We start from the raw sequence: 22,001 nt of genomic DNA, 5'->3' as shown, positions 1-22,001 counted from the left end.
GGAAGAGGCGGGGCCACGGCTGGCAGGGCGGGGCGCCCTGTAACCTCGAGGCAGTAGTGATTACTCACTTTAAGCCTTACCCACTCTGAGATACAGACACTGAAAAAGGAGCCTTAAGGATTGGGAGCCTCGCCTGCGGGGCTTAGGGACCAGGGTAAACCCTGGTGACCCAACCTTTCTCCCCGTATGCCAAAGGCTAAATTTAGAATCTGATGGTAGAACTTCCAAGTGTGAAGGGCTGTAGTAGCGAAGGGGTTTTGTGATTGAGTGGAGCCCTCTGGCAGCTTCCTTGAATAGACGATTACCTAACTAGTCTGAGATAGCCCCAGGGCGGGGCAGGGGCACAGGTACAGTCAATACATAGAATAAGGCGCAGGCAAGGTCATAGTCCTGTGGAGTCTTAGCATCTTTGTAGTAAGATTGTCAAGGGGTGGGGCAGGATGCCACAGATCATCTAATGGAGGGTGAATTTGGAGAACCTAGCCTAGGAGTGGGGTCTGAAACAGTCACAGAAGCCTGGAAGAGGCAATAACTAAAGGGTGAATAATAAAACGTGAGTCCTTTTCCTTCTCCCCATAGGCAATCCCATCCCTCTGACTCCACCACCAGGAAAAGCCCAGGCAAGGTGGAACCTGGGTAGGTACAGGAATTGAGTTGCTTGCGTGATACAGGGCAGAAATGTGTGCATGTATCCCTGGGGTGTCCAGGAAAGCCTAGCTTCTCCGCCCTTTCTCAGTTCCTTTCGAATTAAGGTAGAAGAAAGGGAAGAAAGGCTGGAGATGCTGCCTGGGGGTGTGGGTGGGAGCGAGGGTGTGCTCTGCCAAGAAAACAGCAGCCCAGCAGAGGCCAGGGTCCCTCTTGGTCCTGCCTGCCCCTTCCTCAAAGACCTCTTGGAGATATCTAACGGAGAACTGGCTAGCGGGAGAACTCACTCTGCACTTGAGCCGACTCCTGACTGGGTGAGCTGTCCCTCTCTGACCCACATGTTACTATTAAAAATTGTTTTCTTTGGCTGGTTCTACTGTCCACACATGGTTTGGTTGGTTGGTTGATTGGTTGGTTAGCTTTTTGCTTACCTGTGGAAGGCTGGCTTCTCTGCCTCTCAGCCTCATCAGGCACGAAAGGGCCTTCCCACTGGTCTCCACTTGTAGACAAAAAGCAGTTGTTGGCCACCAGAATTTTTACCCTTTAGGCTGTTTTTACAGATAACAAGTCTTGTGACTTTATGGAAAATATTTAATATAGAATTTTTCTCATTGCTTTCTGGGGGTGATGGCAAGAGCTATGATCTTTTTGCAACCTTCTAGAACTCTTGAAACTAAGTCAAAATCAGTGTTTTAGAAGTTAATTTGTGCTGGGTTGTGGTGGTGCACACCTTTAATCCCAGCACTTAGGAGCCAGAGGCAGGCTGACCTCTGTGAGTTCGAGGCTAGCCTGATGTACAAAAAGAATCCAGAACAGGCAAAGCTACCCCCAGAGAAGCCCTGTCTGGAAAACAAAACAAAACAAAAGTTAATTTGTTTTTTGTTTGTTTGTTTGTTTGTTTGTTTTTCTTTTGTTTTGAGACAGAGTTTCACTCTGTAGCTCCAGCTGTCCTGGAACTCACTATATAGACCAAGTTTGCCTTGAACTCACAAAGATTCATTTGTCTCCAATTCCCTAATGTTGGGATTAAAGGAGTGTACCATTATGCCCTGCTTTGAATTTTTAAAATTATGCATGGGGGGTGGAGTGGGAAAAGGTCATATGAGTAGAGGTGCTCACAGGCAACAGAAGAAGGTAAGGGATACCATCCAAGCTGCTACATCAGGCTGTGAGCCTCCAGATTTGGGTGCTGGGACCTAGCCCCAAACAATGTCTAAAAACTGGAATTAGGCAATCTGTGCGTTAATGCGCGCACAAAAACTTACTAGAAAAAAAGGTGCTTATACTTTAACTCTCACCCTGACATGAAAATTTTACAAAATGAAATCTTGTGTTGCAGAAGAAATTCAGTCACTTAACCCTTTGTTGTTTTTCCCCATCCCTCACCCCACCCCTCAGCCCCCATCCCCCACCCCACCCCCACCCCTCACCTCCGTTATTCAGTCTGGTTGTTGTGGGGAGCTGATATTTTCCTTGTCACGTTATTCCAGATGACGGAACTTCCCATGAAAATCATGTCAAAGGAACTAATGAAACCAGACCAGTTCCCCAAGGTACTTCAGAGAAACGACCCCCACCAGGTCACTGACAGAACATTTTTCATTGACGGGGCTAACCAGAGTTTGAACACCATCCCGTCGGAGATTCTGGCATTAAAAGAATTAGAAGAAGTGCATCTGGAAAATAACCGGATTGCAGAAATTCCTCAGGACATTCAGCATTTAAAGAACATCAGGGTCCTCTACCTGAACAACAACAAGCTGCAGAATTTGTGCCCGGAGCTGGGGGCGCTGAGTAGCCTGGAGTCGCTAGACCTGAGCGGCAACCCGCTGCTCTGCTCCTCACTGCGGGTACTCAGCTGCCTCCGCACCCTCCGGAAGCTGCGCCTCTACCGTATGGGCCTGAAAGAGCTTCCCGTGTTGATCTGTAAATGCCTTCACCACCTGGAGCTGTTGGGCTTGTCGGGGAACTGTCTGGAATCGCTGCCCAGGGAAATCGTGAACCAGACGGAGCTCCGGGAGATCTACCTGAAACAGAACCAGTTCTCGGTTTTCCCTCGCGACCTCTGTGTCCTTACCAACCTGGAGGTGATCGACCTGGACGACAACAAGCTGAAGGGTATCCCGGAAGAAATCGGGCACCTGGAAAAGCTGCAGAAGTTCTACGTGGCGGCTAACAACCTGCCCTTTCTACCCGAGACTCTGAGCCAGTGCAGGAAGCTGTCGGTGCTGGATTTGACCCACAACTCTCTCCACTCCCTCCCGTCCACCCTAGAGCAGCTCGAGGAGCTCTCGGAGGTGGGCTTGAGCGGGAACCGGCTGGAGAAGGTGCCGCGCCTCCTCTGCCGGTGGCTGTCGCTGAACCTGCTGTACATGCGCAACACCGGCCTGCGCGGGCTGCGGCGCTCCTTCAAGCGCCTCGTCAACCTGCGCTTTCTGGATCTCAGTCAGAACTACCTGGACCACTTTCCCACGCAGATCTGCGCGCTCAAGAACCTGGAGATCCTGGCACTGGATGATAACAAAATGGGCCAGGTACTGGTCCCCTTCCCCTATTGTCATTCTCCTCCGCCCATCCTTGCTTGTGGTACTGTGTTCAGCCAGGATATTGAACTGGCTACCAGGGCTGCGGGGTGGCGGGGTGGGGTAATCCAGGGTTATCAAATACCATAAGGTGGCACTTTGGATTCTTCCTTTCCAAGTAGTAAGAGTCTCCACCTAGTGTTCACTTAGGAGATGGGCAGCAGCCGCAGCCATTGGGGTGTTTTCAAAGATACTTGACAAAGAGCTGAACTGAGTTGTCTTAAGAGCCAGAGTGCCAAGATTCCAAGGCAGGATTTGGGCCCCAGTGTCTCCTCCCCTAACACAGGCCACCCCACAGTTTTCACAAGAAGTAGGCTCTCGCCCTCGCTTCCACCACCCCAGGGGCATGGGACCCTGACTAAACAGGTTTGGGTTTGTTGCTGTCCCCATGGCTGCGGGGATGCATTTTGGAACTGCTTATCACAGCACTGTTGAGCATCCGAAGTGCGACAGACCATTAGAATGTCAGTCGAGCCGCAGCAGATGAGCTACAGGATCCTCACAGAATGCGACAGGCTACAATAACGTAAGCTGTGCGTGCCAGTGTAGAGACAACTCAAACCATGATGCTCATTAAACAGAACAAACGAACACAAACCAACAATAACAGAATCCCGCCCATCGCTCCCCCCGCCCCCCCGACAAAACACCATATTCATTGTTTTTTTTAAATATTTATTTATTTATTTATTTATTATTTATACAGTATTCTGCCCATATGTGTGCCTGCAGGCCAGAAGAGGGTACCAGATCTCACCATAGATGGTTGTGAGCCACCATGTGGTTGCTGGGAATTGAACTCAGGACGTTTGGAAGAACAGCCAGTGTTCTTAACCTCTGAGCCATCTCTCCAGCCCGCATATTCATTGTTGAGCCACACAAAATGACAAATATAACGCCAGTGACATGGCCCATGGGGTAAAAGTGTTTTCTGCCAAGCCTCGAGATGTTAAGTTTGATCCCGGGAGGCAAGGTGGCACTTTGTGGTTAGGACAGAGCTGACTTTGCAAGGTGCTCTGTGACCTCCACACTCACTGGGCCTCAAATAGGCTCATAGGCATGCTTGGCACACACATACACACACACACATAACAAACAATATTATACATATAAACACACATGCACATATATCACCCATTTAATGAATACTTATAATAAAAGCATAAGAAGCAATGAGAAACCATGAATTGGAAGGAAAGCCACCAAGTTCCCAAGAGTGGCTGCCTTTGGGAGGCAGGATCAAGAAAGCTGATAAGCTTAGTGCTTGTGTAGCATATGGAAGTTTCTATCAATCACCAGACCATAAACAAACAAACAATAAACTAGGAAATGTGGAGACAGGAAAATTGCCTGGAAGCTAAGTGGGCCGTCTAGCTGGCAGCACACAACAGGAAAGACTGCCTCAAAAACAAGGTATAAGGTAGCCACGCCTTCCAAAATACATGACCTCCATACACATGTACTGCTTGTGTCCTCCCTTTCCCCACCCCCAACTTCCCCCCCCCATACATACACAGGAGTGAGGGGGGTGAGAGACAGAGAGGGAAGAGACAAGGGGAAAGTTCTGTCAATGGAGAAAGCATCTCATTTGCCAGTTGGAGTAACTCAAACTGTATATAGGACGGTTTTTTTTAGTTTGCGCTCTGTCGCTAGGATGAGTCCGCTGACCAAAGGCAACTTGAGAAGGAAAGGGTTCGTTTCCTCTTGACTTCCGGTCACGATCTATGACTGAGGGAAGTCTAACAAGCAGAGGCAGCCACCACGGGAACACTGATCCTTACACACTGCTCCCAGGCTCACGCTGGGCCGCTTAAACAGTCCAGGCTCATCTGTGCAGGGACGCACTGCACCATGGGACTGGTCAGGAAACGCCCACCGACTTTTCACAGGCCAGTCTGATGGGCGCCGTCATCGCAGTTCCATCTTCCAGGCGTGTCTGGTTAAAATCAAACTTAACCATCATGGAAAGGTAGGTAGCACACTGTCCTCATCGCAACTGAGTCGTGACCGACGGCGAACCTGAGAGACTGACATGACTTCTGCTTGTTCACGCACCAAACTGTGCCAGGGTGTAGACTCGTAGACAGCAAACAGTACTGTGCTGAACATGAACATCCTTATGGACAGTTACAGGGTTTCCCGCTGTTCTGGCTGTATTTTTTTTTACTCTGTTGTCCCCCCTCCACTGTCTCAACTTTGTCTGGTCCTGTAACTTCAAGTCGAGGTTCTCTCTCTTGGTGGTCTGTGGCTTTCAAGCTAGCACCTTACATTGCCTACCCGAAGACTCATCTGATTGGTTGCTGGCTCCGGCTTCTGGAGCCAGCAGCCCCTCCCTGTCTAGCTAAGTGTAAGCATAGCTTTCAGTGGGTGCCTAAATGAATTTTACTTGTATAGCAAAGTACTATTAAAAGAGAGAGGGAAGAAAAAAAAAGGGTATTCAACCCCAAAGTGGTCAATTATAGTGTCATAAATAATTGCTCCAGGCTGATGCTCTGTGTCCAGATTTTTCAGTTTTTTTTTATTTTTTATTTTTCAGTTTTTATACATGTGTGTGCATGGATGGACTCATGATATAATATGTGAACATGGGTATTTGTGCCACAGCACATATTTGGTGCTCAGATGACAACTTTGTGGAGTCAGTTTTTGCCTTTAACCTTTATGTAGGTTCTGGAAATGGAACTCAGGCTAACAACAAATACATTTACCCGCTGAGCCACTATACCAGTCCCTGTGTGTCTATATTTATTTCCATTGTGTGTTAACATGAATTGATGAAATAAAATATGAGGTCTTGAAAATCCTGTGTGAGGCATGGAGACTTGTGAACATTCAAGGTGCTTTGAACATGAAAGGCTGAACTAGGGTGTTACATAAACAACAGTGAGAGTAGAGTTACCAGGCTGTAATGACAGAGTAAGTGGAAAAATCTTTTCCTGTTGTTTTCAATTTTATTGAATTTAGGTGGTTGGTACTGAGCCAAGTGGATCATAAAGAATTTCAAAATAGCTAAGACTTAAACTTTGTTTCTCTGGAGATCAACTTGATATGATTTTTTTTAAGTCAACAAATAAACCAGGCCTGGTGACCTATATACACCTCTGCCCCCCAGCTTTTGGGAAATAGAGGCAGGATAATTAGAAGTTGAAGGGTACTCTCAGCTACATAGCAAGTTCTAGGCCAGCCTGGGCTAAATGAGTTTTCTCAAAAGGACAAAAACAAACAAATAAAAAATGAAGACATTTGTAGCATCTTTAGAAAAACAAATCATCTTACATTTTTTAAAAAATGTTTTGAGGGATTCCACTTCAGAACTTTCACAGAAATCTAGTTTCCTCTTCTGGCGTGCTTCCTTCTTTTCCAACTATGACTGGCCACCATTCCCCAGGGGTGAGCATAGCAGGATCCTGAACAGCTCTGCAGTCTAACCTAAGTGGAAAGGAAGGCAACGCGCATGTGGGAGACACGGGAATCAGGGAGGATGTCCCGCTTAGAAATAAAGTTAGAGAAAGGAGTGTGCAAGTTAAGAAGTTATTGAGTATGCCTCTAGGACTTTCTTTCTAACAATAAAGGAAAATGTCTTTGTTGCACAGTGAGTAGGGTGTTTATAAAAGTTAGAGTAAGGGTTTTTTTCCATGAAACTCTAGAGGACCAGAATGAGAAAGGTAGGAGACCCTCACAGTGATGCAGGCTGTGGCTTAAAAGGGATTTCCACTGAAGGTGGTGTTCCTTCCTGTCGGGGAGGTGGTGAGGAAAAGAGAGAGCTACAGAGCCAGCTAGCAGCATATTCAACCACTGTTTTAGAGGGTTAGATCATGGAGTCTTCACAAGGCTTCCTTCTAAAGTCTGATAGTCTGCAAAATACCCGCTCAACTCCCAAACACATTGCAAAAGCCTTGGCATTCAAAGGAATGCAAAACGTGACAAGACGGATCCCAGTACCTACAGGGAACTTCCTAGTCAGAAACACTCTAAATGTATGTGCGCTTTCAACTGAGTTCAGCAGCAGTTTCAACATGGTCAGGTGAAAGACCCTGGGAGCAAAGATGCAGGTGTCACTAAATGTATCAATTCCAAGAACTAAATGTATTACAATTATTGTTATTACAAAATTCCAATTATTAATATTACAGTGTTACAAAATATAGTGATTTTTCTTCCAAAAGTATCAAGCATTTGACATTCTACAGGTAGCTCATCTATAATGAAGCAACATAAATTGTCCCAAATTGTGAATAACGGAGGGAGGCAGTGTTACCAGTGGCCAGAGTCTGGCCCTGTGTTCTCAGCTTCTTTGATTTCTCATCCAAATAATTGAAAATCAGAGCCCACACCAATTTACAGAAGAAGCAAAGTATGCTGGGGTGTGGTGGCGCAAGGCTTTAGTCCCAGCACTCGGGAGGCAGAGGCTGGCGGATCTCTGTGAGTTCGAGGCCAGCCTGGTCTACAAAGTGAGTCTAGAACAGCCAAGGTTACACAGAGAAACCAAAAAGAAGGAGGAGGAGAAGAAGAGGAAGAAGGAAGAAGAGGAGGAGGAGGAGGAGGAGGAGGAGGAGGAGGAGGAAGAAGAAGAAGAAGAAGAAGAAGAAGAAGAAGAAGAAGAAGAAGAAGAAAAAACAGCAAAGTGATATCATTGGAGCAAAGTGAATGCACAGATTATAGACAGATACTGTCAAGACCAATATCAGACCACATGAATAAGGGTGCTTATAAGCCCACTCATTTGTTCTAGACTTCATTCTGTGGGGTTCAAAAGAAGGAGGGGCTAGCTACCAGGGGAGGGGATTTTGAATGGCTCTCATTTTGATTCGTAGAACAGGTCACACATCCGTTTTGTATTCTGTTGCACACATTCCCTGCTCCAGTGCATCTTACTTTAATCATGCCCACATCTAATTGTGCACAGACATAAGATGGTGAGTACGGGACTATCCCTAAAGGTTACTAGAGAACAGAATTTTGCCTTCCTGCATATGTACCCCAAATCTACTTCAGGCCATATTGGCCCATCTATTCTTCCTGCCTAGATATGCTGGCATGCGCTTGAAAAGACACTGTCTGGATTTGATTGTTTCCAGGACAGGGCACTTTATACTAGTATTCAGAGAAGACGGTGCCTGCCGTCTGATGCAGGTGGAGTTCCTGGGGCTGTGAGCTTGCTAGATGCGTTGCATGGGGGAGAGATGTGTGTGCATAGTGTCGACATCAGGAGGGGTGTGCCGAACACCAAAGCAAATCCCTGCTTCAGCAGGAAACAAATGGAACTCCAGCCTGCTGGTCTGCAAGCATACGTGGTAAATTAACTAGTGCATATGTAAGCTTATGTAGAAGCTGGCCATTGTCGGGAGACACTAAGCAACTCTCTTTAACAACTTCTCTCAAAGACAAAAGCTCAACTTATTTTTGGATTTAAAATTCTTGTCAGAGAGCCAGTTAAATTTAGCACTGGGTGTTTGCATGCAACTTCAGTGACACTAATGTTAGCATTAATAACCCACTATCGCCAGCCCACCCAGGGAACTTATTTTTGAGTGTCTAAAAACAATTTTAACCTTACCTCTAGCCTTTTGGAATACTTGCAGTTACCATCCACCATATGCTCACTTTCAAAACTGAAGATACTTGGTCTCACTGGAAATGACTTTTCGTCCTTCCCAGAGGAAATCCTTTCCTTAGCATCTCTGGAGAAATTATACATTGGACAAGACCAGGGACACAAGCTTTCCAGTGTGCCAGAAAGCATCAGGAAACTGCAGGTAAGCCTTCCCAATGATCAGCCGAGAAGCACATCGCCCCCACTCCATCCACTGACACCCTAATACTGAGAGAACATGGCGCCATGTTTCCCATGGTGTGTAAAGGAAGCACCTGTAATATTTTCAGTCTCAAACAGTGGATTTCACATATTGAGGCTGTCACTGTGACCAAACAAGCCCCCAGAACAGTCTACTGTGCTTGTTATTCAATACGTCTTTTTTAAAAGATATCTTTTATTATTCTCGGACAATTTCATACACTTATCCAATCCACCCCAACTTCCCTGCTTATTCCCCCAAGATAACCCCAGTCCATCTGCCTCTGTCTTAGTTAGGGCTACTACTGCTTTGATGAAACGCCGTGACCAAAAGCAATGTGGGGAGGAAAGGGTTTATTTATTTCATCACAGTTCCATAATAACAGCTCATCATCAAAGGAAGTCAGGACAGGAAGTCAAGCTAGGTAGAAACCTGGAGGCAGGAGCTGATGCAGAGGCCATGGAGGGGTGCTGCTCACTGGCTCGTTTCTCATGGCTTGCTCAGCCTGCTTTCTTATAGAACCCAGGAGCACCAGCTCAGGGGTAGCTCCACCTACAGTAGGCTTGGCCCCTCCCCCATGATCACTATTAAGGAAATGCCCTACAGCTGAAACGTAGGGAGGCGGCTTCTCAGTTGAGGTCCTCTCCTTTTAGATAACTCTAGCTTGTGCAGGTTGATATAAAACTAGCCAGCATTCCCCCCAACTTTGATGTCCATTCCTTTTCTTTAAAATACCCACCGCGTCCATTACTGCTGCTGGCTCGAATGCTGTCTGACCTTCATGTGACTTGATCTTGTGCCAGTCTTGTGAGATAACCACAGCTTCCGTGAGTTCATAGGTTATGTCATGTCCGGAAGACAGCATTTCACAGCACACCGCCCCCATCTTCCACCTCTCTTTCTACCTCCTCTTCACACACACACACACACACACACACACACACACACACACCTCTGAGTATTGTAATTCACTTATCAAGATGCGTGTCCTTATAGGAACCAGGCCCGACTGGGCTGCCTGCCTGTCTTGCTGTTTCATGTCCTGTTTCTAGCAGCTTCCATGTCTGTGTTTATCTTGGTTAGCTAGCCGTGTTTACTGCTCTGAGAACGCACCCCTCCCTTCCTCGAGACTTGTCCTCCTATGTGCAATCACCTCTTGAGGGATTTCACCTGGGAGGAGGATTCCTGTTTTGCTGCCTATAAAAAGGCTCTTTGGAACTCTGGAAAGAAAGAATAATAAACTGCTGCCGCGGCTGCTGCTCTCTTAGCACGAAGGACCTGCTGTGTTGTGTGTGTGTGTGTGTGTGTGTGTGTGTGTGTGTGTGTGTGTGTGTGTGTGCGCGCATGAGTTAAATCCGCAGTCCCTCTCCCTCGACTTGGTACCGAGGTGGCGCGGGCGCCACATGTCCTCACTGCACACTCTCGCTTTGCCGCAGAATCTTAAAGAACTGTACATAGAAAACAACCATCTGGAACATCTGCCGGCATCCTTGGGGTTAATGCCGAACCTGGAAGTTCTTGACTGCCGCCACAATCTTCTTAAGCGGCTCCCAGAATCCATTTGCCACGCTCTAGGTAAGGAAGGAGCTTCCCAGCGCCACAGGCCAGCGGAAGGAGGGGCCCGTGTTTCCATGAACTGCTTCCTTGTCATATGAAAGGCCGATTCCAGAGTGGGTAGACCCGGCCCCTCTACCATCACCCACTTATAGGCTCACTAGCAACATGGGGCAACCCAGGTGATCAGTATTTGTATAGCTAAGAGTCTGGCAAAGGTAGTTTATAACTTGAATGAAAAAGGGAAGCAAATAGCAGTTGCTAAGAAAGTTAGTATACGCCCACCATCGGCAGAAGTTGAGGACTTGACCGCATTGGACTTGTGTCCTAATGTAAATGTTTATCTAGATTACTAAGTCATTTGAATAAAAGGTAAATTATTGATCCAGAATGATGGGGGAAAAAAATCAGCAAAAGTTTTGTTTGTTTGTTTGTTTTGTCTTGTTTCTCAACTACATGATTGACTTGGAAAAGATAATCGCATTTGGTTCCTAAACACTCAGGTATTGCTTGACTGGACCATTCCTTAGCTGGTTTATCCATTCACCCTCCCTCTTAGCAAGACGAGACTAGGTTCTCTCCGGCCGTGGAAGAGCAGACACGGATAGATGTTTGATTAGACAGGATAGGCAGCCATGGCTTCTGGAGCCTGCCTCCCTCTCCAGCCAGTGACCAGCTCATCTCACCTGGGGGAGTTTAGGCGCCAAGACCCTGAGCGAAACTAATCGACTACAATGAACATCTTTCCAGAACTGCGAGAGCTGCTGCTAGAGGACAACTTACTCACCCACCTCCCACAGGACCTTGACCACCTGGCCAACCTGAAGGTCCTGACACTGACGAAGAATCCCATGGAAGAGCCTCCAGTGGAAGTGTGTGCCCAAGGCATTGAAGCCATATGGAAATGCCTGAAGGAAAACAAAGATAGGAAAATAATGGCCACAAAGGTAGACTCAGCACAAATCCCTTTTTAAACAATTTATTCTTAGACCAAAAAAAAAAAAAAAAAAAAAAAAAAAAATATATATATATATATATATATATATATATATATATATATATATATATATATATATATATATAAAACCATGCATCTTGATAATACTCACCCCTATGCCCTCTCCCCTCCCTCAGACCACCTCCAGCCTGTCGCCTCTCATCTTCATGTTCCTCCTCCTTCAGGCCCCCACCTTTTTTATTTCTTCTCTCATACATTACATCCAGTTATCCCTCCCTCCACTTCTTCCAGTTCCTCCCCTATCCCCCAGATCCACTCTTCCCCATTTCCCTTCAAAAAATAAAAATAAAAAGAGCAGGCCTCCTAGGAATACCCACCAAGCATGACCTAACAAGATACAAAAAGACTAGGTACAAAGCCTTAATATCAAAGCTGGACGAAGCAACCCAGTATGAGGAATAGCGTCCTACACAGACAATAGAGTCAGAGACAACCCCCACAGTCCCATTGTTGGGAGTCAGAGATAGCCCCCAGTCTCATTGTTGGGAGTCAGAGATAGCCCCCAGTCTCATTGTTGGGAGTCAGAGATAACCCCTAATTCCATTGGTGAGAGTCAGAGATAACCCTAGTCCTGTTGTTTGGAGTCAGAGATAGACCCCAGTCCCATTGTTGGGAGTCAGAGATAGCCCCCAGCCATTGGTGAGAGTCAGAGATAGCCCTAGTCCTATTGTTTGGAGTCAGAGATAGCCCCTAGTCCCATGGTTGGGAGCCCCACAAGAACACCAGGCTACACAACCAAAAGGTATGTGCAGAGGACCTAGCTCAGACCTATACAGGGTCGGGGTTTGTCCCTCCAGTTTCTGAGCCCCTAGGATTCCTGTTTAGTTGGTTCAATGGGCCATGTTCTCCTGGTATGTTTGACACCTCTGGTTGCTACAATCTTTCCTCCTCCTCCTCTTCAGTGGGGTCCCCCTGGCTCTGCCTAGTTTTTGCCTGTGTGTGGGTCTCTGCATCTACTCCCATCAGTTGCTGGATGGCACTCCTCTGATGACTGTTCAGGCACTGATCTGAGAGATATTGATAACTAATGATTGCTAATTCCTATTACTCTTTTGTTGTTGGAGAGAGAGAGAGAGAGAGAGAGAGAGAGAGAGAGAGAGAGAGAGAGAGAGAGAGAGAGAGCGCCTTCTTTTGGTCTTGCTGGTGTTCTCCTTCTAGTACCTTCTGTAGGGTTGGATTTGTAGATAGATATTAATCAAATTTTACTTTATTGTGGACTATCTTATTTTCTCCATCTATGGTGATTGAAGCTTTTGCTGAGTAGAGGAGTCTCGTGTGGCGTCTGTGGTCTCTTGGAGTTTGAGGACATCTGTCTGGGCCGTTGAGACGTTGGACGTAACCCTAATAGGTCTGTTGTTACATGTCACTTGGCCTTTTCCCCTTGCAGCACTTTTTTTGTGTGTGTGTCCTATATGTTTAGCGTTTTGTTTATTATGTCGTGAGGGGACTTTCTTTTCTGTTTCAATCTATTTAGAGTTCTGTAAACTTCTTGTACCTATAGAGACACGTCCCTCTGTCAGTTATGAACGTTAAATTCTATGACCTGGGACTCAGTGCCTAGCTAAGGATACTCTTGAACTTCTGATTCTCTTACCTCCACCTCCGGAGCGTTGTGATTTTAGGCATGGACCACCAAACCAATTTATCTGGTGTTAGGGGTCAGACCTAGGACGCCGTGCACGCTTGGGCCAGCCCTCTGCCAGCTGAGCTCCCTCTACCTGATTGCTCTGAGACAAGGTCTCTCTCTGCCAACCTGAAGGACGCCATTTCAATTTAGGCTAACTAGCCTGTGAGCTCTCAGGATTTGCCTGTTTCCACCATTCAGTGTTGAAGTTACAGGCAGAGGACATACAGGGTTGGGCATTTGAATTCAGGTTCCCATACTTGCACGGCAACCTTCTTATCCACTGTATCCCCCTCAGCCCCTTCAACATGTTTTGAGGGGAGTTACCCACAGCCAGACCAGAGCAATCAATCACAACTCCAGCTAACACCACGACGTCATCGGAGCCTATCTTGTTTTCAGATTCAGGCGTGGTGGCGTGGAACCCTGGTGAGGAAAGGATTTGGATGTTTCGAAGAGCTAGTAAAAGCCCGGAAAAAAGGAAAAGGCTCTCCAAAAGATAAGAAAGGGAAGAAGGCTGCAAAGGGGAAGCCTGAAAAGGGGAAGAAAAAATAATTAGGTAAATAAATGAATGAACATAATGGATCTCTAACGAGCAGGAAGGCAACACGTCTAGGGACCCAGACAGTGGCCACACTAAAATTATCCACAGAATTAAGGTTTTATTTGTAATAATAAAAGATTCTTAATTTTACTGAGATATTTGTGCACAGAATGATATTATATCTGGAAACAGCTTCAGAGGAGCTTGTTATAGGGGCAAGGAGACATAGGGTTGAGTGAAGCGAGACAGAACCAGCTGTCATTGACGACCACAGAAGTGGGTGATGAACCAATGGGGGTGCCTATATTATTTTATCTACTTAAAAACATTTGGGGAAAGTCATGGATTTCCAGGCACGGGAATATACTAACACGTCCAAGCACCTTTCACCTGTGCCGTCATCCTACATAACGCTATTATGAAAATGAAACTAGAAAACTGACACTGTTCCAATCAACAGCATTTGCCTGGATTCCACCAGTTGTGTGTGCGTCATGTAACCCGATGCAATTGCATCACACATCTGTACAAAGGCCACTGCGGTCCACACACAGGCCGTGCTTCGCACGTCTCCACTGTGCCCTTCTTCCATGGTCACACTTCCCCCTGCGTACCAAAGCCTAACTTACCCTCCATTTTCCATCAAACAATATGTACGTGCAATTTTCTTTAAATTTCCATTCTGTTTATTTACTCTGTGTGTGTGTGTAACGTAGCTCACATATGGAGATCACAGGATAACTTTTGGGACAGTTCTTTCTCTCTGTCTGTCTGTCTATCTATCTGTCTGTCTGTCTCTCTCTCTCTCCCCCCCCCACCCCACCCCTACATAGGTCTTGGGAACACATTCAGGCTTCATAACAAGCACCCCTACTTCACCACCAGCCCTGAGATGATTTTTTAAAGCCAGCATAGTTTGCTTCTAGTCCATACAACGTGTTGCATGTATCAGTAGTTTGTTCCTCTTAGCATGCACATGAGTGTACAGGCGCATGGGCCCACGATCACACATTCAAAGGCCAGAACTGGACATTGGGTGCTCTCCTCTACGGCTCTCTGACTGATTTTTGCCTTGAGACAGACCAGACCTGCCTTCCTGTTGGTTTCAGGCTTTTGCCCACAACCCTGCCAACTCATTTTCACCTCCACCACAAGACTGCTGTGTGTGGGGGGGGGGGGGGCAGTGTTGCCTAGGGCACGAGACTGAAACTGGACCAGGCTGCAGGAGAAATGCTCACAGCACATCCGTTTCCCTCCCAGCATCCTGGCGGCCAGAAACACAGTATGACAGCCATGCCCAGAGACTGCCCAGGCTACTGCCAGACACAGCATGGCAAAGAGGCAGTAGCCAAAAGCTAAAAGGTCCTTCTCCTCCACACTGTCTTAAATCCCCTCCTCTCAGTGTCCCTCCTGTCTGTTTAGTCCCTGTCAGCTGGTTTCTTGCTCCACCTCCTGACCATCTCCTTGACTTTATTTAGCTCTTGGATTAAAGGCGTGTGCTAGGGCTGAGCCAAAACCACAAGTCCTTGTTTACAGTAAACAGAAAGCTCTTAGGTTAAAGGTGTGTGTGTTAGGGATGAGCCACACCAAACAAGAAACAGGTTTTACAGTTCACAATGTCGGAGTTCACAGTGGGATCAAATATCCTGCACCAGTTCTCAGCATCCCTAATGCTGCGGTCCCTTCAACACAGTTCCTCATGTTGTGGTGATGCCCAGCCATAAAGCTGTTTTGTTGCTACTTCATGACTGTAATTGTGCTACCTTTATGAATCATAACGTGAATATCTGATATACAGGATATCTGATATGCAACTCCCTTCCCATTCAGTGGTACACAATAAACGCATCGAGTTTCCAGGCTGCCAGTGTGTCCTCATCAAAGCTCCCAGCCTACCTGGTCTCAGCTTTTCTGCACCTGTGTCAGTCGTTCCTTTGCTCCCCCTCACCCGAGTCAGGTCAAGTCCAGAGCCATGCACATCGCAGCAACGTCTCCCTCCCAACTCATTAAATCAAGCAGCAGGAGCAGAACACAGCAACACGGGACAGTTTTTACATAACCATTAGCTCCTCCCAAGGCACTGCTGCTGGGTGGTCTGGTGCTTTCTATTTGTTAATTGCTTGTCCTCATTCCATGCCCTGTCCCCCACCCCACCCCCCACCCTGAGATATTTATTGTTCTACGAGCTAAGGCTCAGGTACACAAAGTGATGCTGTGTAAGCTTGCCTCTAAATTATCCCTGATTGGCCAATAAAAATGCCTACACCTGCGATGGGCAGAAGAGAGATAGACAGAGCTAAGGTTCTCAGCCTTGGGGTGGGGGGAGGAGAAGGAGGAGGAGGAAGAAGAGGAGGAAGAGGAAAGAGGAGGAGAAGAAAGGAGAGTAGAGGGAGGAGGAAAGAGAGGAGCAAGGATCAGGTCACCATGGGTTAGCATAAAGCAGCATCATGTGGCCGGGAGGAGCTTGCTCTGAGGATTGGCATGACAGAAGCAGCCCAGAGGAAAAGATGAGCAAGTATTCATAGGAACGGTGGATGGGAAGTAGCCCAGATAGGAATGTCTGGATGAAATGACTTGGGCTGTGTGGCTGGAGGTATCAAGGTAGCTTAGGGGGTTTTACCTGCCCAGCCCCAGTGGCTTAAGGCTATTAAAAGGTGCCTGCGCCTTTTATTTTTTATAATAGCGGGTTAAGGAACAACCACTGCACTAATAGTCATATGAATCAACATTAAATAGTAATAACAGTTCCACAACAACACTCTCGCACGTCCTGGACAAGGAGGGCTTACTCCTGTGCCGTGCGAGTGGCTAACAGTGAGGCTCCCCTAGCAGGTTAGTCCCCTGAGAACAGCAATGTGAGGTGTGACATTGAGTGTGTGGGTGTGACAGCAATCTGGTGACTAGGTAACTCAGCAGTGGTCTGTCTGCCTGTGAGGAAGAGGATGTTGCAGAGTGCTCTGCGGGGAGTGAAAGGGGGGCTTTTCCTCTTCAAAGTCTTCAGGCAACTCTTGAACTCTTCTTTTTCCAGATTGGGGGAGAAGAGTCTGAGGAATAACTCGGCCGACCCAAAGGTGGCTGTTAGACCTGAGTTTTTATTTTACTGGTTTCTTCCCACAAATTGTTTTTAAAGCTGTGGTATCCTTACTTACCATCGCTTGGATATTATTAGGTGCTGTGTTGACAGTAGGAAAATAAGTGTCATTATTTAAAGTTGGAATGTCTATCTGCTGTGTAGCAGCACTGGCTCCTGTTCAGTAACTGCCTTTCTGAGTGGCTTGACCTCACTTGGTCATTTAAAAGCCTCGTTTAGGTCTTCTTTCTACGCACCTGCATGTAATCAAGGTTGGGACACCAAGATACTGAGAGAACGAGAGGCCTAAAAGATTTTTTTTTTTAAATTGGCTAAACCCTCCTGATACGAGAGACAAGCAGTTAGAGGGACCCAGGGAGTAACCCAGGGAGTGGATTCCACTGGAATGGCCATTAAAACCAACCTCAAAGGGCCCCGGGGGCACCTATCTGAGGGTCACAAAGAAACAGGCTTAAAATATAAGAAAAAGGAGATTTGAAAAGGTAAAGAGATTTGAGCTACAAGGAAGAGCCCCACCAGAGCCGGCATTACCTAGCAACTGACCCGCCCCACAGGAGATAGGGTTACTAAGAAAATCAGACACTTCCCGGGGCAAAGTGGTGAACAAAAAGAAGAAAGAAAGTTAAGCCACGGGTGGTCTTGGCGCCTGTTTCCGGTAGCCTGGCACCTTTTGGACATTAGACTCTTATTTTACTCAACCAATAGATGATTGCCAAGCTAGGACCCCCCTGCTTTAGGGACACTGGGAGGAAAGTCGCTTCCCAGTACTATTGATTTGGTGTCCGGTGCAATCCAGTTTGAGCTGAAACATTAAAGATTCCTCTTGCAATTACAGCGGTTTCGAGTCTTTCTGGTTCTTTGGGGCGGGGGCGGGGGGGGGGGAGGTCTAAGATCTCGCACAATACTTGCTTCTAAAAAGCAGGCGAAGTTCACATTTTTCTCCTTCAAGCACTAAAGCTTGGATTCCTTAACACTTTCTAGGCACTCGGTGCCCACACAGAACTCTGATTACTTGACCAGTGAATTTAAGCTACTCCTCAAGTCTCTAACTTTCCAGGCATACCCTCGGGTTCGGTCCCCGCAGGGCACATTTCCCCGATGACGTCACATCATCTGCTGTGAGTGAGCACTGGTAGGTAGAGGCGCTTGGCCTTCCAGATGCGTCAGTAAGGCCAGAGGAGCAGGCGCATCCTCAGAGCCGCCACCCAGGTCCTTGTTGCAGGAGCGATCCAGTGTCCTCAGCAAAGCCAAGGCTGCAAGGGCATCATCTGCAAAGCAGGTCCCAACCCCAGGCCCGAAATTCATATTGTGAGGCAGTGGGAAGGAGCGATAGAAGGGAGGGGGGGGGGAGCAGGAGAGGGGGTTACGTGGACACGCTGTCCTGCTGAAGCCAAAGTAGGTAAGGGCAGAGTCCCAACCAACTAAGCCTCAATAGACCAAACAATGACGTCACAAGCCCCCTGTCTCTCAATTGGATGCCACTAGTTCTTGCTTATGCGGACATTTGACTATGCTTCTAACTACACTTGAGCAGGCGGCCAGTAAGGGGAAGGCTGCCGGCGCTGAAAGTCACAGGGAGAAACAGCGTCATTCCCTGTAATAAGGTAACTCTATACCTAGGTCTTCACCATATAAGTCACGGGAGCCATTATTATTACGTTATCAATATTAATACTTCCCTAGCACTGAGCACAAAATAACCCTGACGTCTTCCACATCGACAGTAAACCTACCTGAGGTCCAGGGTCCGGCCCGTACCCTAGACTTCGTTCTGTGGTATTGATCCTAGAGCCTTACACAGGCTGAGCAAGTAAGAGTCCTACCACCAAGACACTCCATCCTCTTTCCCTCTTTCCACTTTTTAAAAGTTTACTTATTTGTTTTTTGTTTTTTGTTTTTTTAGGTTGCCTGTGTTGGCCTTGGCCTTCTGGCCTTCCTTCCTTCCTCGGCTTTTAGGATTTCAGGACTACACTGCCAAATCTGACTTTAGAGGGCTCTTTTGTTTTGTTTTGTGTTTTTCTGTTTCTTTTTTGTAATAATGAAAGCATATGGTTACTGTGAAAGATTTTAAAAACAAATAAGTCTAGCGTGCACTAAGGCCTTGGGTTCGAGTCCCAGCTCTGAAGCAACTAAATGAACAAACAAAACAAAGACTAAGTTTATATGTTCTAATAGGTTTTAAATAACATATGCTCTGTGATATATTTAAAAATACCTCATTTATTTCTATTGTGTGGGGTGTGTGAGTGGGCGTGTGTGGGTATGTGGGTATGTGGGTGTGAGGGGGTGTGTGTGTTAGTGTGTGTGAATGTGTGTGAGTGGGTGTATGGGTGTGAGTGTGGGTGTGAGTGGGTGTATGGGTGTGAGTGTGGGTGTGAGTGGGTATATGGGTGTGAGTGTGGGTGTGAGTGGGTGTATGGGTGTGAGTGTGGGTGTGAGTGGGTGTATGGGTGTGAGTGTGGGTGTGAGTGTGGGTGTGAGTGGGTGTATGGGTGTGAGTGTGGGTGTGAGTGGGTGTATGGGTGTGAGTGTGGGTGTGAGTGTGGGTGTGAGTGGGTGTATGGGTGTGAGTGGGTTATGGGTGTGAGTGGGTGTATGGGTGTGAGTGGGTGGTTGTGAGTGGTGTGTGTGGGTGTGTAAGTGTGTGTGTGTGGGGTGGGGGGGTGAATGAGTGTGAGTATGTGTGTGTGGGTATGTGGGTGTGAGGGTGTGTGTGTGTTAGTGTGTGTGAATGTATGTGAGTGTGGGTGTGAGTGGGTGTATGGGTGTGAATGTGGGTGTGAGTGGGTGTATGGGTGTGAATGTGGGTGTGAGTGGGTGTATGGGTATGAGTGTGGGTGTGAGTGGGTGTATGGGTGTGAGTGGGGGGTGTGAGTGGTGTGTGTGGGTGTGTGAGTGTGTGTGTATGGGGTGGGGGGTGAGTGTGTGTGAGTGTGTGTGAGTGTCTGGGTGTGGGTATGTGAGTGGGTGTATGTAAATGCCACAGTAGATGTGTGGAGATCAGAAGTTGGTTCTCTCCTCACACTGTGACCCCGTGGCACAGGGTAGTCATCAGGCTTAGGTACTTCTACCCAGTGAGCTATCTCACTAACCCTGATATATGATACATTTTATACTTTACATGCATAAATCTTAAAAATAACCGTTGTTAACTCACCCAATATTCTGACACTCTTTTTGGATAGCCCACAGGAATGCAACTGCAATTGGCCTGAAGTACTTTTTTATTCTTGTGCTGCCAATGTCTCTGTTAATGACAGGTCGAATACTTCAAGGCTCGGCAGCTTCTGTAGCAGGTGGCCTGAAAAGGAATAAATGCAAACAGAGAGAGTGTCCATGAGGAAGCCAGAGGTTAGCAGGAGGTCTACTGCAGCGCTCTGTGCCCTGGGACAGTCCCCAGCCTCCAGTCACAGCCACCCTCTATGTTTTTCTGGGAAGAACTCTTCGAATCCCACTTACCCACAAACACTCCATCCTGTGATGTAAGGGCACAGTCTGCAAGTTCAAGTGTTCGAATCTTGCTCTCTTTTTGGAATGTGAGGAGAACCTGAGGCAACTTCCCTTCCCCCCCCCCCCCTTTGCTGTTCCAGGATAAACTCAGCTCCTCAAGTTCACATATCCTCTCCTGGTACAGAACATCCCCAGAACTCAGTGTGCTGCTTTTTAAAGGCAGAGATGTCACTCACAATCAGAAGAACAGCCAGTGTTTAGGGAATATGGAAGCTAGCGCAGATAATGTGTTAGCTGATGGGAGCTAAGAGAAGAAAGAGACCCAGTGCCCACCCCTAACTATAGAGTAAGTGCCTCTGCGAGCAGGCACAGTGCCCCAGCCCTTTGAAAGCTCAGGAAGACCTGTCCCTGAGCAAAACCACAGTTGTAAATAATCCACCCAGACTCTCTGCTGGGCTCTTCTGTGGTGGTCGGTATCTGTTGCACCCTGTTTGCTTCCTCCACCCTCGCTCCCTGGCATCAGATTGGGCTCAGGTAGAAGAGAAGCAAGCAGGAAACTGACCGCCACAGTGGTAAAGCTCGCTTTGACACCAAGACTGTACCAAGCCACTGAACTGACCGCCACTGAAGGAGCAGTGTCACCACTAATAGCTGGCCGGGCCCTAACAATGGCCACAGCCCCGGGCCTGAGGAGAGTGGGGTGGGACTCAGCCTTTTCTAGTCTGAAACCTTTTCACAGGGAAAACAGCAGAGGTAGGACAGCAGCCAGCAAGAGGTACAGGACTCTTGAGACTTTCCCAAGGGACCAACAGAGAAGAGACATTTGGCGTTCATTTGATTAGCACAAATCTTTGAAGATATGGGAATGACCACAATAATTCATTAAAATAGAAAAGAGTAAATAAACCAGCGAACATTTCAGTAAAGCATTTGGGTAAACAATATGAGTTTTCACACATTTTATTTTATTTTATTTGGTGTGTAACTTAATTGAGGCGTTAGTTGCAGTTAAGCCAATTTTTAGCTTTAAAAACTCATTTTGATAAAAAAAATTTATAGTGGGTTAGAAAAAAATAAAGGAGGTAAGTATTATTTTGGAATTTAAAAACAGATTAACTGTTATCTACTCCAGATCTTCTGTTTTATAGATGAGGTCGGGAGACCCAGAGTGAACTGGCTTTACAAGAGCCACCTGTAGGAGCTGCCTGGGCAGCTTTGTCCTTGTTCTTGTCCACAGAGCTCAGGGCAAGCTGGAGTCCAAGGCACAGAGCTTTTCAGCAGTCACTCAAGGTCTCATTGGAATCCTCATGTTTCCCAGCATGCTCTTGACCATCCATCCATGCCGAGACAGCCCTGACTGGTTTGTCCCTAAGGGGTCAAGTTAAAAAGGTGCTTCAAGTGAAGTCATGTTTTCTGTTTTCATTTTTTTTTAAAAAAATATTTATTAATTTATTATGTTTACAGTGTTCTGCCTCCATATGACACCTGCACAACAGAAGAAGACACCAGATCTCATTATAGATGGTTGCAAGCCATCATGTGGTTGCTGGGAATCGAAGTCAGGACCTTTGGAAGAGCAGCCAGTGCTCTTAACCTCTGAGCCATCTATCCAGCCCTCTTCCTGTCTTTGCCTCCATGGCACTGGGATCCTTAGCCTGTGCTGCCATATTCAGTTTTCCTAGGTTCTGAAGTTCACAC

At 47.0% G+C, this 22,001-nt stretch overlaps 2 protein-coding genes across 7 annotated transcripts; one reads left to right on the top strand and one right to left on the bottom strand.

The window, feature by feature from the left end:
- Positions 1-26: 26 nt before the first annotated feature.
- On the top strand, positions 27-16,926 carry LRRIQ4 (leucine rich repeats and IQ motif containing 4). Of its 6 annotated transcripts, none has more exons than XM_084769372.1 (7): positions 27-959; positions 2,136-3,179; positions 8,810-8,983; positions 10,459-10,597; positions 11,327-11,523; positions 13,621-13,777; positions 16,791-16,926. In XM_084769372.1, the coding sequence occupies exons 1-6, from the start codon at positions 687-689 to the stop codon at positions 13,771-13,773; spliced, it is 1,980 nt and encodes a 659-aa protein (XP_084625498.1). In that variant the 5' UTR covers positions 27-686; the 3' UTR covers positions 13,774-13,777; positions 16,791-16,926. The 6 variants fall into 6 exon arrangements, with proteins under 6 accessions (XP_084625498.1, XP_084625497.1, XP_084625499.1 ...); XM_084769371.1 differs by lacking the exon at positions 16,791-16,926 and having other exon boundaries at positions 27-347; positions 580-959; positions 13,621-15,698; XM_084769375.1 differs by lacking the exon at positions 16,791-16,926 and having other exon boundaries at positions 50-347; positions 580-636; positions 13,621-15,698.
- Positions 16,927-17,816: 890 nt separating this feature from the next.
- On the bottom strand, positions 17,817-21,644 carry LRRC31 (leucine rich repeat containing 31; the record flags this gene model as incomplete). Its single annotated transcript, XM_084769098.1, has 5 exons — positions 17,817-18,121; positions 18,378-18,415; positions 20,112-20,154; positions 20,313-20,509; positions 21,634-21,644. The coding sequence occupies 5 exons, from the start codon at positions 21,642-21,644 to the stop codon at positions 17,958-17,960; spliced, it is 453 nt and encodes a 150-aa protein (XP_084625224.1). The 3' UTR covers positions 17,817-17,957.
- Positions 21,645-22,001: the final 357 nt, after the last annotated feature.

The sequence above is a fragment of the Acomys minous genome, assembly GCF_964271855.1.
Source record: "Acomys minous genome assembly, chromosome: 19".
Classification (NCBI taxonomy): Eukaryota; Metazoa; Chordata; class Mammalia; order Rodentia; family Muridae; genus Acomys; species Acomys minous.
Note: the sequence above shows the minus strand (reverse complement) of the source record. Positions and strands in the feature narration are given on the sequence as shown.

Coding starts and splice junctions, on each gene's coding strand:
- LRRIQ4 (XM_084769372.1), top strand. CDS start 687: ATGTATCCCTGGGGTGTCCAGGAAAGCCTAGCTTCTCCGCCCTTTCTC. Junction 3,180..8,809: donor ATGATAACAAAATGGGCCAG/GTACTGGTCCCC, acceptor GAATACTTGCAG/TTACCATCCACCATATGCTC. Junction 10,598..11,326: donor ATCCATTTGCCACGCTCTAG/GTAAGGAAGGAG, acceptor ACATCTTTCCAG/AACTGCGAGAGCTGCTGCTA.